This window comes from Octodon degus, unplaced genomic scaffold (genome assembly GCF_000260255.1).
Source record: "Octodon degus isolate 3935 unplaced genomic scaffold, OctDeg1.0 scaffold00037, whole genome shotgun sequence".
NCBI classification, from domain to species: Eukaryota; Metazoa; Chordata; class Mammalia; order Rodentia; family Octodontidae; genus Octodon; species Octodon degus.
In genome coordinates, this window is record NW_004524613.1 from 6588982 (window position 1) to 6601876 (window position 12895).

Here is a 12895-nt window from a genome sequence, read left to right on the forward strand (position 1 = left end):
TGAACCACCGACTTTGCTACCCTTACCTTTTAAAGAAAGCCTTCTTTTACCTTTCAAGTATTTTTTGCAGAGGCATATGCAAATTCTGCCGAGAATCCCAAGAAACCCTGTCTTGCTCATGGTTAGTAATGAGAACTTTGCTTAGTTTTTGAATATTGCAAACAATGTAAGCAAGATTGGTCTGGGCCACAGGGAGAGCAGCCTTTAAGATTTCATAGGTAGTCTATATTACTTGAAAAATTCCTTCTTCCCTTTCTAGCAGTTATGGAGATTTAAATGAATAAACATGAGGGAGCCTGCGGGAGACAATTAAAAATCAGTACTTTCAAAAATTTACATTACTTGTTAATTCACATCATTTATTTAATCCCTACCCAAAGTCTAAACTTTGGCAAGGAAGGAGGTGGAAGTCTACAGCCATATATTAGAGCCCACAAACAATACCTGTAAGAGCGAGCCGTAAAGCATCAGAATGGCCACATAATTTGGGTCTTTGAAAGCGTGCACGCAAGGGGCAGATGAAACAACTTGACAGGTTAACACTTTAAGAAACCCAGATAGTTTGCTTGCAGGATCCCACAACTACTTCGTATTGCTGTTTTCCTACCTGAATAGATGACAACTTCAAAATGTAGCTAGTAAAAGGCAGAGAAACTCACTGGACTGTAATCTTCAGAACACAGCTTTCCACTAATCAAAGAAAATCGAAGTGGGTCTTTGGGAGCCCCAGAGAAAACCTTCACAGGTATGGCAACGGGATGGCCCAGATCTAGCCAACATTTAATATCACAACAGTCTAGCAAGGCCCCGACCAGGCAGAACAGGGATGGGAAATAGGCTCAACAACATAAATCCAAGAAAGGAGAAAGGAAAAATACACATTAGACCACAGCGGCTGTCAAAACTCTTTCATTAACACGGGGTGGTGTGCCAGCCTCTGGCCCCAACCCATCATGGCCCCAGTCCAAAGAGCGTTGAGTTCAGCTCAGCCGGTGATGCGCACGTCTGCGCGGCGCTGGAGCCGCCGGGCCCGCGTTTCTTCGGGCAGGATGGCCAGCAGCTGCTCCTGTACCAGCATCTCCACCATCTGCTCCTTGGTGCGGATGTCTGGCCGCAGCCACTGGCGAGAGAGCTCCCGCAGCTGCCGGAACGCTTCTCGGGGTCCGGCCGCGTCCTGGTAGCGGAACTGTCGGAATCGCTGGCGGAACGTCTCGGGGCCTGGCCGCGAGCCGCTGGGGCCCGCCGGGGAGCGCGAGGCGGCTGAGGCCTGCGGCGCAGAACCCAGGGGTGCGGGCCTGAGGGGCAGCTCCAGCACCGCGGAAGCCGCGGCGGAGGGCGTAATCTTCACTTCGGGGATCTCGGCGTTGGGGTTGCAGGACTCGGGGGCAGGCGGGGAGGCTTCTGGGGTCGAGGGATCTGCACAGTTAGCTTCAAGATCTGACTTCGCGCCGGCTCTGTCCTGCTGCTCCGGCGGTACAGCCGCAGAGCTCCCGGTGGTCGACAAGCTCGCTTCTGTCGCCGCCATGACCAGCTCTGGGCGTCACTCTTTGTCCGGCAACTAAGGGCTCACTACTGCGTCTGCGCGGGAGCGGGGCAAGGAGAAAAACGTTTCCTACTGAAGGACAGAACCAATGCAACCCTTACGAAAGGCGACTCGGCACCGACCGAGGGCGCGCCTAACTTACCTTCACAGGCGGAGCGCCCAGAGCGACCGGAAGTCGCAGTCGCCTCTGGCTTCTCTATGGTCAGGTCGGCGCACAACTTCCCGGAAGCGGCACCTCGGCTCCCGGAAGCGGCGCCTCCTAGCGGTCGCCAGTTGCGTCAGGCGGTGACGCCCGCTGCGGCGAGGCGGGTCGGTTTCCGCTTTCGGTGGGACTCTTCAAAGACTGAGACCCTGAGCTCCGTGAGAGGGCGGGGCAGAGTCTGAGTCTGAGTTAGAGCCGAGGCTGGCGGAGGCACTGAAGGAGGAACCTGAGGTTGACCACGTAGACTTCAAGTCCCGGAACTCTCTTCGCGGGTGATCGGCGCCTGTCTGTGCCGGCGCGCGCCATTACCGTGATCCTGCCAGGCCTTCCATAAATGCGGAGGATCATGACTAGCCAGGGACTTGTTGGGGCCGGCCAGTGCCCTGGGACAGCAGCCGGAGGCTGGAGAGAACCCGGTTTAACAAATTCCTCTTAGCTGGGCGTGAGGGCGCAAGCCTGTAATCCCAGCACTGAGAAGGCTGAGGCAGGAGGATGGTCGTGAACCGCAGTGAGGCTCTCTCTCAGAACAAAAAGTTATTTTTGCTTGGTTATTTGCTTGGTCAAACATTGAAGGGAGTGGCCCCCATCTGTTTCGAGGAGGACAAAATACGTGTATAGCTCCTCAGCACACTGCCTAAACACAAAGTAAATGTTCAGGGCTCTTTGCTCTTAATTTTTGGGTGTCCTCTGAAGCCAAGGGACAGGCAGTTGGTTGGGTAACTTTTTATGTTAGTTAGGGTTAGTAAATGGATTGTAAATGGCTTGTCCCTTGAAACGTAGCTAGTCCGAATCGCGAAATGAACTGTAGTAAAACAAACATGTCTTAGTGCAAAAGGAATAGTGTAAATTAGCTGACCTTTTCAAGTTGATTATGTTAGAGTAAGATATTTTATATGTACTGAGGCAAATACATTTAATTTCACAAGACTTAAAATGCAGTAATTAGAAATGTTTTCGTTTATTTTTTAAAAAAATATTTAGTATGGGGCCTACAGGGTCTCACTACATAGATCGGATTCATAGTGATCCTACTGTTTTCTGCCTCCCAAGCGCTGGGATTACAGGCATGTGCCACCAGTCACCTCTCAGTGCATCCCTGGGGTGGGCCCAGCACAGCATGCTGGGGATCAAACCCTGGTCCCTGCGTCTGTGCAAGCAGGAGCTTTAATCCTCTGAGTTATCTGGTCGGCCCTTGTTTTTGCTTTTGGAGACAAGGTCTTGCTATGTAGTTCAGGCTTACCTTGAGCTGTGTAGCCCAGATGGCAATCCTCCTACCTCAACACTCCCCTCCCCCCAGCACCATCAGGTGTGGTAGCTAGTAGGAAAATTTAAATTATGTATGTGGCTTGTATTTTTGTTGAATAGTTCTGGCCTACTGTTTCTGGTGATAATAGTACCTGCCTCAGAGCTGTTAGGAAATTAAATGATGCTCTTAGTAAGAAGAGGCTTGTAAAATGTTTGCTGACACCAATCATGGTGGCCCACTCCTGTTATCCCAGTGCTTAGGAGGCTGAGGCAGGAGGATCTGACAGGAGTTTGAGACCAGTCTGAACTACATAGTGAGACTTTGTCTTTAAAAAAAAAAAAAAAAAAAAAAAGTTTGCTGTCTTTATTAAGTAAATTATCTTCTTTGAGGTGGAGTTTTTTTATCTGTTAAATTAGAAACCTGGGTATATGGGGTACTGGGGCGATAGCTCAGTGGAATAAGTGCTTGCCTGGCAAGCACAAGGTCCTGAGTTTGATCCCTGGTACCACCAAAAGAAATAAATAAATTAAGAATGTTAAGTTAAAAAAAAAAAAAAGAAACCTGGATATAACAGAACTTACGTCATAGAGGTTAGTCTGAGACTTTGAAGAGATGATGCAAGTGTAGCTCTGACAGCCCTTTGGTAAATAGTATTTTACTCTCTTTTCATATAATAGACACACAGTTTTTGTCTCTCAGAAATGATTGCATCTCATTTCACAAATTTTGTGTCTCATTTCAGAAATTGAGCTCAGAGAGACAGACAGAGGCCCCAAAGGAAAGGTTTTGTATAACCATTGAAGTTCCTTTGCGCTTTGTGCCAGATGAATGGACCTGATTGATAACCATCAACATACCAGGTGCCCTGATTTTAAAAAACAACAACCAAACCAAAAAACCCCAGCTTACCCTCTTGTAAAATATCTGCCCCAAATAAATCAATGCAGATCCTCATGAAGTAGTTTCTAAAATGTTGAAAGTCATCAGAGTGAATCTTTAATGTTTACTTGCTGACCTGTAAAACTTGGGAGATTTTTGCATGCATTTTTTTTTTTTTTAAAACTGGAAGAGCTACAGTCTGAACTCAACATTCCTGCTAGCTAGTAGTCAGCTGCGGCTGAGACTTCCTTTAGACCAGATACCCTGCCCCACTTGTCCTCTGCCCCTGCCTCTTCCCGTCGTCCACTGAAACAACACTATTAACTTTTGCTCTCAAGTTGTTTTCCTTAGAGGTAATATTTTGTTTGCTTTTCAGACTCAGGACAAGAGGGTCCTAGTGTTTGTTTACTTTTTCATAGTATTGATTATACTTGCAGGCTTCAGACCTTCTGCCCAGCCTCTTCACAACTGAGTTTGTTACCTAAGTGAACCAGTAGTCCCATTCTCTCTGTAGTAGCAGTTTCCTGCCACCAAGGCAACACACCACACTCTACTGCAAGAGTGAGGTGTTGTGAACCGTTTCATCTGTATTTTAGGGAAGGGTCTGCAGGGTGTTCAGGGGCTCACTACTAGGTTGGACTCGTAGTGATTCTCCTGATTTCAGCCTCCCAAGTGCTGGTATTACAGGCACTTGCCACCACACCGTCTCAATTACAATCTCAACGTGCTCTGGGGAGGGGGGCAGCTGGCCCGGTAGGCCCAGAGACTGAAACCCCGGCCCCTGTGCATGTGGGCTTGCAGGCCCCTGTGTGGGCTTGTAGGTGCTTTAATCCACTGAGCTATTTGGCCAGCCTTGTGAACCATTTCATGAGGAAGGAGACTATCATTGCCTGTGCAAAGGCATACAATAAATGGGAGGAAAATTTTGTGTGAACTGCAGACTAGATGAGGAATGGGTGGGATCTACAGAAGAGGTGAGAGATGAGACTGAAAGGCTGGTGGGAGAGTAAGTCGTCACAGAGGTCTGTGTTTAAAAGTTGATCCTTGGCTTCTTGGGAAAAGGAATGGAGTCTTACAGTACTTTCAATCATAGAATGTTGGATCTCTGGTCCATTTCTTCCATCCTTATTGGAATCATAGAATATAGAGATGGAGGGAACGATCTCAGAGCTCTATTAAAATTATGGAATGTCAGAATGGAAGGGCATTCAAAATGGAAAGAAAATCTAATTCAGTTCTAAACACTCTATGGATTAGCAAGTTCTCAGAATCTAAGAAAAAAAAATATTTTTTTCCAGAAAAGAAATGCAGTTGTTTGGTGTACAATTTCAGATGATTTATGTATATCCTTAAATCCACGTAGAGCCCCCAAATTAAATTTTAAATATACATATATATTCCACTCTTCTGAATTTTGCAGATTAAGAAGTTAGCATGCCAAAATTTGAAGAATTGGTCCAACATCAAAACTATAGTAAGTTGGGGCTGGAGAGATGGCTCAGTGGTCTAAAGCACCTACTTAGAACAAGCTTGGCAAAGCTCAGGGACCACGGTTCAATCCTCCAGCACCACATGCCAGCCAGCCCCGCCCCCTGGTGGGCTGAGCTGGCCACACACACAATAAATAAATGTAATAAATAAAAATAAATAAATATTTAAAAAAAAAGATTAAAAAAACTATAGTAAGTTTTTTTAATGAGGGCAGAAATCTTTTGACGCTTATTCCAATGCTTTCGTAATAGACTTTTTATGAGGGAGATCACTTTGAGAAGGGATCAGAAATCATTCATCTTATATCATTTAGCTTCCAGCACAAGATCTGTCTCCCAGTGAACCCAAAGTAGCGATTAAAGGAAAGAGGACAAGTGTGGCTCATAGACCATCTCTGAGAAGGGGGACCTCAACATGATTCTCAGACTCTTTCAAAAGTTTTTTTTTTTTTTAATTTAGTGTCTTTGATGGTATGCTGGTGCTGGAGGCTGTGGAAAAGAATCCTTGATACTTTTAAAAGCTTTACTTGGAATTAGTTATATATTGATAGAAAGTTGAGAAAATAGTACAGAGAAGTCATTCCTACTCTTCACCCAATTTTCCCCAGTTATAACATCTTGCATAACTGTAGTACTATATCAAAAGTGGGCATTATGATTTGTGCCTAGTTGTCCCCCTAAAGCCTCATGCAGTCATGGAGTACACTTCCAGAGTTTGTGATTAATTCGTGATCCAAGGCAAGCTTATGGGTGTGAGTGCTACATCTACCCTGGTACAGAGAGAGGCTTGCTGCTGCTGCTGTTCTTCCCTTTTTGCTCTTTCTGTTTTGCTGTTTTCTGCCACCATGAACTGCTGCCCTCTGCCATGTGCCACTCTGCCTTTTGAACCAGCCAAGTATGGACTGAAGCTTCCACAGACCTTGCGTTCCTTAGTTCTGGATGCTGGGTATTTTATCCCAGGAGTGAGAGAAAAGTAACTGAGACAGTGGGAAATAGACATAGGTTTAATTCATAGACTTTATTCTTATGGTTTTCCAGGCTGGTTTGCTTTGTTTATTTATTTATTTGATGGTACTGGGGATCAAACCTATTGGTGCTGTGCCACTAAGCTACATTTCAGCCTCTTTTAACTATTTAAAAATTTTGTGACAGAGGCTAGGTAGGGTGGTGCAGCCCTGTAATTCTAAAACTCACAAGGCTGAGGTGGGAGAAACACCACAAGTTCGAGGCCAGCCTAGGCTACACTTTCAGTGTCATTTATAATATTAGTCATTTAATCTTTCAGAGCCTAGGAATAGTAAGAGTCACACAAGAATGACTTTGAAATATCTAATGACAGAATATGCACTAAGTTTTTTTTTGGGGGGAAATAGTTGTGAAGAGAGCACATGTACAGTGGTACCTTAGTTCATGAACTTTAAATTTTTTTTTTTTTTATGATTTAGGGGAAGATAGCTGTTGTGACAGGGCCTTGCTAATTTGTCCAGGTGGTACTTGAACTTTTGAGCTTCCAATGTCAGCCTCCCAAAGTTCTGGGATTACAAGCATGTGCCACTGTACTTGGTTAATTTTCTATTTTTATATGTACTTGTTTGTATGCATATGTGTGTGCAGGTCTATGCAATTTCATCACCTGTAGATTCTATTACCACAGTCAATCAGTATCTGGAACTGATCACCAGACAGCACTGACATTTCTTTGTAATTGCACCCATTTTTCTTTCCATCCTCTTTGCTAACACAGACAATTCCTAGTCTATATTCTATCTGTATACTTTTGTCATTCAAAAATATTGTAGGGCTGAGGAGATAGCTCAGTGATCTGTGCACCTGCCTAGCATGCACACGGCCCGGGGTTCAATCCCTGGCACCACATGCTGTGCAGGCCCAGCAACCCTGAGCTTGCCATGCCAGCCACAGGAACCAGATAGGTGGCACACGCCTGTAATCCCAGTGTTGGGGAGGCTCAGACAGGATCACTACAAGTCCGAGCTATGTAGTGAGACTGTATCATATAAACAAAACTTTTTTTTAAATCCCAAAATATTGTATAAGGCCAAGCATGGTGGCACACAGCTGCAAACTCAGCTCTTACAAGGCTGAGGCGGGAGAATCGCCGTGAGTTGGAGGCCAGCCTGGCCTATGTAGTGAGTTCAAAGTCAGCCTGAACTATATATCAAGACACTGTCTCAATTCATACAGTATGTCAAGCAAACAGGTTTTTTTTTTTTTTTTTTTGTTTTGTTTTGTTTTTTTCTCCAAATGCCTTCAGGGCAGGTTTGGCTGGCTTGAGTTGTGGGGATCAAACCACAGCAACCTGAGGCTGACTGCTTTGTTGAAGCAGCCACTTTAAGACTGAGCTAAGGCAGGCCCCTTCAAACAGTTTTTGATTGGCTTTTTAAAACTCAGAATAATTGGAGATTGATCTAGGCTGTTGCATATTAATAGTCTTTCTTTTTTGTATGTATTTGGTACAAGGTTTCACTGTGCAGCTCAGACTCCTAGTGATCCTCCTGTTTTCAGCCCCCCGAGGGCTGGGATTACAGGCGTGCACCACCGTGCCCAGGCTTGACCTCTGGCTCAGTGGGCATGGTGGGGGGTGGGGTGCATCGCAGCATGGGATACTGGGGGATCAAACCCTGGTCCCTGCGCTTACCTAAGTAGGTGCTTAGTCCGCTGAGCTATCTTGCTGGCCCTAGTCTATTCTTTTTTATTGCTGAATAGTTATCCATGGTATGGATATTCCAGTTTATTTAGCCATTTAGCTGTTGGAGAACCTAGGTTATTTCTGACAGAAGGATATTACAGATATAGTTGCCATAAATTATTTTATGGTATAGCTTTAAGGTAGTCATTTAATCTTTCAGAGCCCAGGAATCGTGACAGTCACACAAGAGTGGCTCTGAAATAGCTGGTGACAGAATGTGCACTTAGGTTTTTAAAATAGGATAGCCATGGGGCAGGATAGCCCTGATTGTGTTTGTGTGTGGGAGATGGCCACAGTTGTGTTTGTCGCCTGATGTAGAATTTGTGAATAAAAGCAAAATTTTGTTGAACACTTTTGTTTGAAAACTGAATTGTTGCACACAGAAGCAGTTATGAACCAAGGTATTACTATACCTGAATGCATCAGTTATATGCATGATCTTTTTAAGAAAAAAATCATGGGCATTTGGGGTGTCGCTTAGTGGTGGGTCATAGGCTTAGTGCACACAGAGTCCTGTGTTCAATCCCCAGAAGCAAAAATACATAAATAAAAATTTTGCTGGGCATGGTGGTACATGCCTGTAATTCTGGCACTTGAGAGGCTGAGGCAGGAGGATTGTTGCAAGTTTAAGACTAGCCTAGTTATATAATGGATACAAGGCCAGCCTGGACTACATAGCAAGACTTGCCTCAAAAAAAAAACCATGGAGGCTGAGATAAGAGGATCCTCACAAGTCTGAGGCCAGCCTGGACGACACGGTAAGCTCAAGGCCAGCCTGAATTACATAGTGAGACCCTGTTTCAAAAGAACAACAATAAAAAATAAATAATAAATAATAAAATAAAATAATGGGACCAGGGAGATGGCTCAGTAGATTAAACACTTGCCTGGCAAGCGCAAGGGCCTGAGTTCAATCCCTGGTTCTGCCAAAAATAAATAAAAGAACAACAATAACAACAACATTTTTTTTTTTTTTTAGGCAGAACCCGGTATTTTTAGGCAGGCCCTTGCGCTTGTCAGGGAAGTGCTTATTCCACTGAGCCATCTCCCCGGCCCCAACAACATCATTTTATTTATTTTTTTTTATTTTTATTTTTTTTAATTTTTATTTATTTATTTGTGTGTTTGTGGCCAGCTCAGCCCACCAGGGGGCGGGGCTGGCTGGCATGTGGTGCTGGGGGATTGAACCGCGGTCCCTGTGCTTTGCTGAGCTTGTTCCAAATAGGCGCTTTAGACCACTGAGCCATCTCACCAGCCCCAAAAACCAAGCATAATTCTTTTTTTTTTTTTTTTTTGGTAGAACTGGAGATTGAACTCAGGCCCTTGAGCTTGCCAGGGAAGCGCTTATTCCATTGAGCCATCTCCTCGGCTCCATTTTTCTCCTTTTTTTTTCCTTCTTTTTTGGCAGGAACCAGGAATTGAACTCAGGCCCTTGCACTTGCCAGGGAAGCACTTATTCTACTGAGCCATTTCCCCGCCCCCCTAAGGAATTTTTTTTTTGTGTGTGTGTTTTGCTCCTTGAATGCCTTCAGGGCACTTTTGCATGGCTGGAGTGTTGTGGGGATCGAACTACAGCAAACTGAGGCTGCCAGCATTGTGGAAGCTGCCACTTAAAGAACTGAGCTAGCCCTGGGCCCCCAACAACATCATTTTAAAAGCCATTTTTGGGGTGGGGCAAAAAAAGAAAGCCATTCTTGAGTTTATATGACACTTTATTGCGGTCTAGAGATGTTAACTTGTTGGATGTAACCAATGTGCAAAAATTAACCCTTTTGTGATTGACTTACTTCATGTTTCAGAATTTTTTGGTTGGTTTTTTTTTTTTGTTTTGTTTGCGGTGCTGGGGATTGAACTCAGGACCTTGCACTTGACAGGCAAGCACTTATTCTACTGAGCTATCTCCCTAGCCCCTTCTATACTCTTTATACTCCGTAAGGCTGAGTAATAGTCATATATATTTTTTTCATTTTTCTGAACTTCGTAGATTAAGATTTCAAGATGTCAAAAGGTGACGGATTGTTGCAAAATCAAAAACACGGTAAGTATTTCCCCTTTTTCCTTTGTCATGGACATTTTGGTTGTTTTCTACCTTTTGGTGATTGTGGATAATACTGCTATGAATGTTCGTGTATAGCTAGCTATCTGAGTCTGTTTTCAGGAGTTTGGTATATACCTAGAAATGGAATTGCTGGATCATGGAGTAATTTTATATTAAAAAATTTGAGGAACCACTATACTATTTCCATGGCAGCTGCAGCATTTTACTCTTTCACCAGTGACTTGTAAGGGTTCTACTTTCCCCACATAACTGTGCAAACGATTGTTACTTTGCATTGTTTTTTAAGTCTCATTATATAGTTCAGGCTGGCCTTGAGCTCACTATGTAGCCTCTCAGCTGGGCCTGAACTCCCAGTGATGTTCCTGTCTCAGCCTCCTGATAAATAGAAAAATTTAATTTAGGTTACTTGTGAGCAACAATAAGATTTTCAAGGCTCGACATGGTGGCACACACCTGTATTCCCAGAACTCAGGAGGCCGAGGCAAGAAGACTGCTAAGAGTTCAAGGCAGAGCTAGGTTACATAGTTCAGGACCAGCCCAGACAACATAGCAAGACACTTAAAAACAAAACAAAACAAAACAAAACAAAGGAAAACAAAAATTCATATTTTCAATAGAGTAAATAATTTTGCGATTTCAGAATTTCACCACACACACTTTATTCCAGGAGGTCGGCTGGAATCACAGTGAAGAGGAAGCAGTTTTAGATAAGAAGAAAGTTTAGATTAAAAGTCCCTAGAGATCCCAGTGTGGTAGTGCTCACCTGTAATCTCAGCACTCTGCGGGGCAGAGGAAGTAGAATCAAAAATTTGAATCCAGCCTGGGCAATTTAATGATTTAGCAAAACCCTTTGTCAAAATATTTTTTAGAAGGTCTGGAGATGTGGTTCAATGCCGAGTCTCTGGGTTCAGTCGCCAGTGCTGGACACTCCATTTTCTGTTTTTGTTCTTGTTTTTTAAGTACTAGGTCCATGAAGCTTGCTCCAGTTTCTCTAATGACTTTGTTACTACCTTCATTTTGCCAACCTATTTTAACACGTATGGTTAGTCTTGGGATGGAGATCTGGCTTATCTTTGGTGTTGTATGAGCTGGGATAATTGATTCAGAGTGCTAGTTTGACTATGTGTATAATTAACTCAGTCCTTAGTAATTCTTTTTTCTTTGTGTGTTGAGTACAGGGTCTACAGAGTCTCACTACACAGATCAGACTCATAGTGATCCTCCTGTTTTCAGCCTCCAAAGTGCTGGGATTACAGGTGCGGCTACCATACCCAGTCTCAATGGATGTCTCAGCATGTACCCGGCTAGGGCTGGCAGGCACGCTGGGGATTGAACCTCAGTCCCTGCACCTTAGTAATTCTTATACTGATTTGGGTGCTATAAATTTAGGGGCCTCTGTATTTTTTTCTTTTCTCTTTTCACCAATTTCTACTCTATTGCAAATCTGGTTCCCAGTGAGCTAGCTTGCTTGCTTTTTTTTGTGGCCAGCTCAGCCCACTGTGAGGGCGGTGCTGGCATGGGATGTGGTGCCGGGATCAAACCATGGTCCCTGAGCCTGCCTAAGCTTGCCTAAGCTTGCATAAGCAGGCACTTTAAACCACTGAGCTATCTCACCGGCCCTACCAGTGAGTTTTCCTTTTTTTTTTTTTTTTTTTTTTTTTTGTGGTACTGAGGATTGAACTCAGGAGCCTGCGCTTGCCAGGCAAGCACTTACTCTACTGAGCTATCTCCCTGGCCCCCTTAATTATTATTATTAGGTTCTTTTATATCTTTAAATATGTTTATACTTGTTTCTTAGTTATCAGTTTTGAAAGATGTTTTAAAATTTAAAGGTATGGTTGGTCATAATGGTACATATCTGTAATCCCAGCACTCAGGAAGCCAAAGAAAGAAGACTACAAATCCAAAACTGGTACAGACTACATAGCTAGTAGGCCAGCCTGGACTACACAGCAAAACCTTGTTTTAAAAACAAAAATCACTTGGGTGATTTGAGACCAGCCTGAGTTACATAGACCTCTCTCAAACAATTCAGTATCAATCAAAATGATCAAACTTAGATCCATAAAAATTAGAGTCCATTTATTTACAGTCTTCTCTATCACTTGTTAGTTATTTCTTTTTACAAACATATTTTATGTATTTGGTACAGGATCTATCTCTAAGCAGCTCAGACTTGTAGCAATTCTCCTGTGTCAGTCTCCCTAGCGCTGGGATTACAGACGTGTGCCACCATGTCCTGTCTCCAGTTCTGTGTGCCTGGGGGCAGGGCTGGCACAACATGTGTTGCCAGGGATCGAACCCTGGTCCTTGCACTTGCCTAAGCAGGCACTTAGCTGAGCTATCTTGCCAGACAACTATTTATTTAGTTATTTTATTTCATGACTCCTTTTAAACCATTTTTTCCTACTCTTACACTTGTTTTTTGCAACCCCATCTTTTTATCCTTTATTATTTTTTTAACTGACCTCTACTTCTGATATAATTTTTTTAAGCATTTCTTTTCTGTTATCTGCCATTTCTTCTAGTTGTCTCATAATCTCTTTGAATGATTGCAGCTCTGCTTTCATCTTATTTTTAGTCTTTTGATCTCTTTTTAAAATGTACTAAGGTCTGAATTCACTGAGATTATCATTTGTTTCAGGTTTTCTCTTCTTTCCTTCCTTCCTTTATCCTTCCCTCCTGCCTGCTTTCTTTCCTCCTTCTCCTCCTCTTTTCTCCCTCTCCCCTCCCTCCCTCTCCCTCCCCTCTTCCTTCCTTCTCCCTCCC

The 12895-nt window shown here is 43.7% G+C and overlaps 1 protein-coding gene and 1 long non-coding RNA gene across 2 annotated transcripts; one reads left to right on the forward strand and one right to left on the reverse strand.

Moving 5' to 3' along the window:
* Positions 1-311: 311 nt before the first annotated feature.
* On the reverse strand, positions 312-1784 carry Scand1 (SCAN domain containing 1). The gene is made up of 2 exons (XM_004630872.2): positions 1686-1784; positions 312-1578 (listed from the first exon to the last, which is right to left on the reverse strand). The coding sequence occupies exon 2, from the start codon at positions 1523-1525 to the stop codon at positions 986-988; it is 540 nt and encodes a 179-aa protein (XP_004630929.1). The 5' UTR covers positions 1526-1578; positions 1686-1784; the 3' UTR covers positions 312-985.
* Positions 1785-1894: 110 nt separating this feature from the next.
* On the forward strand, positions 1895-11339 carry LOC111816675. Its single transcript, XR_002821027.1, has 3 exons — positions 1895-1985; positions 10052-10105; positions 11314-11339. It is a non-coding gene; the product is annotated as an uncharacterized LOC111816675 (long non-coding RNA).
* The last annotated feature ends 1556 nt before the right edge of the window (positions 11340-12895 follow it).

Bases quoted from the DNA above. Each gene is read 5' to 3' on its own strand.
- Scand1 (XM_004630872.2), bottom strand. From the start codon at position 1,525: ATGGCGGCGACAGAAGCGAGCTTGTCGACCACCGGGAGCTCTGCGGCT.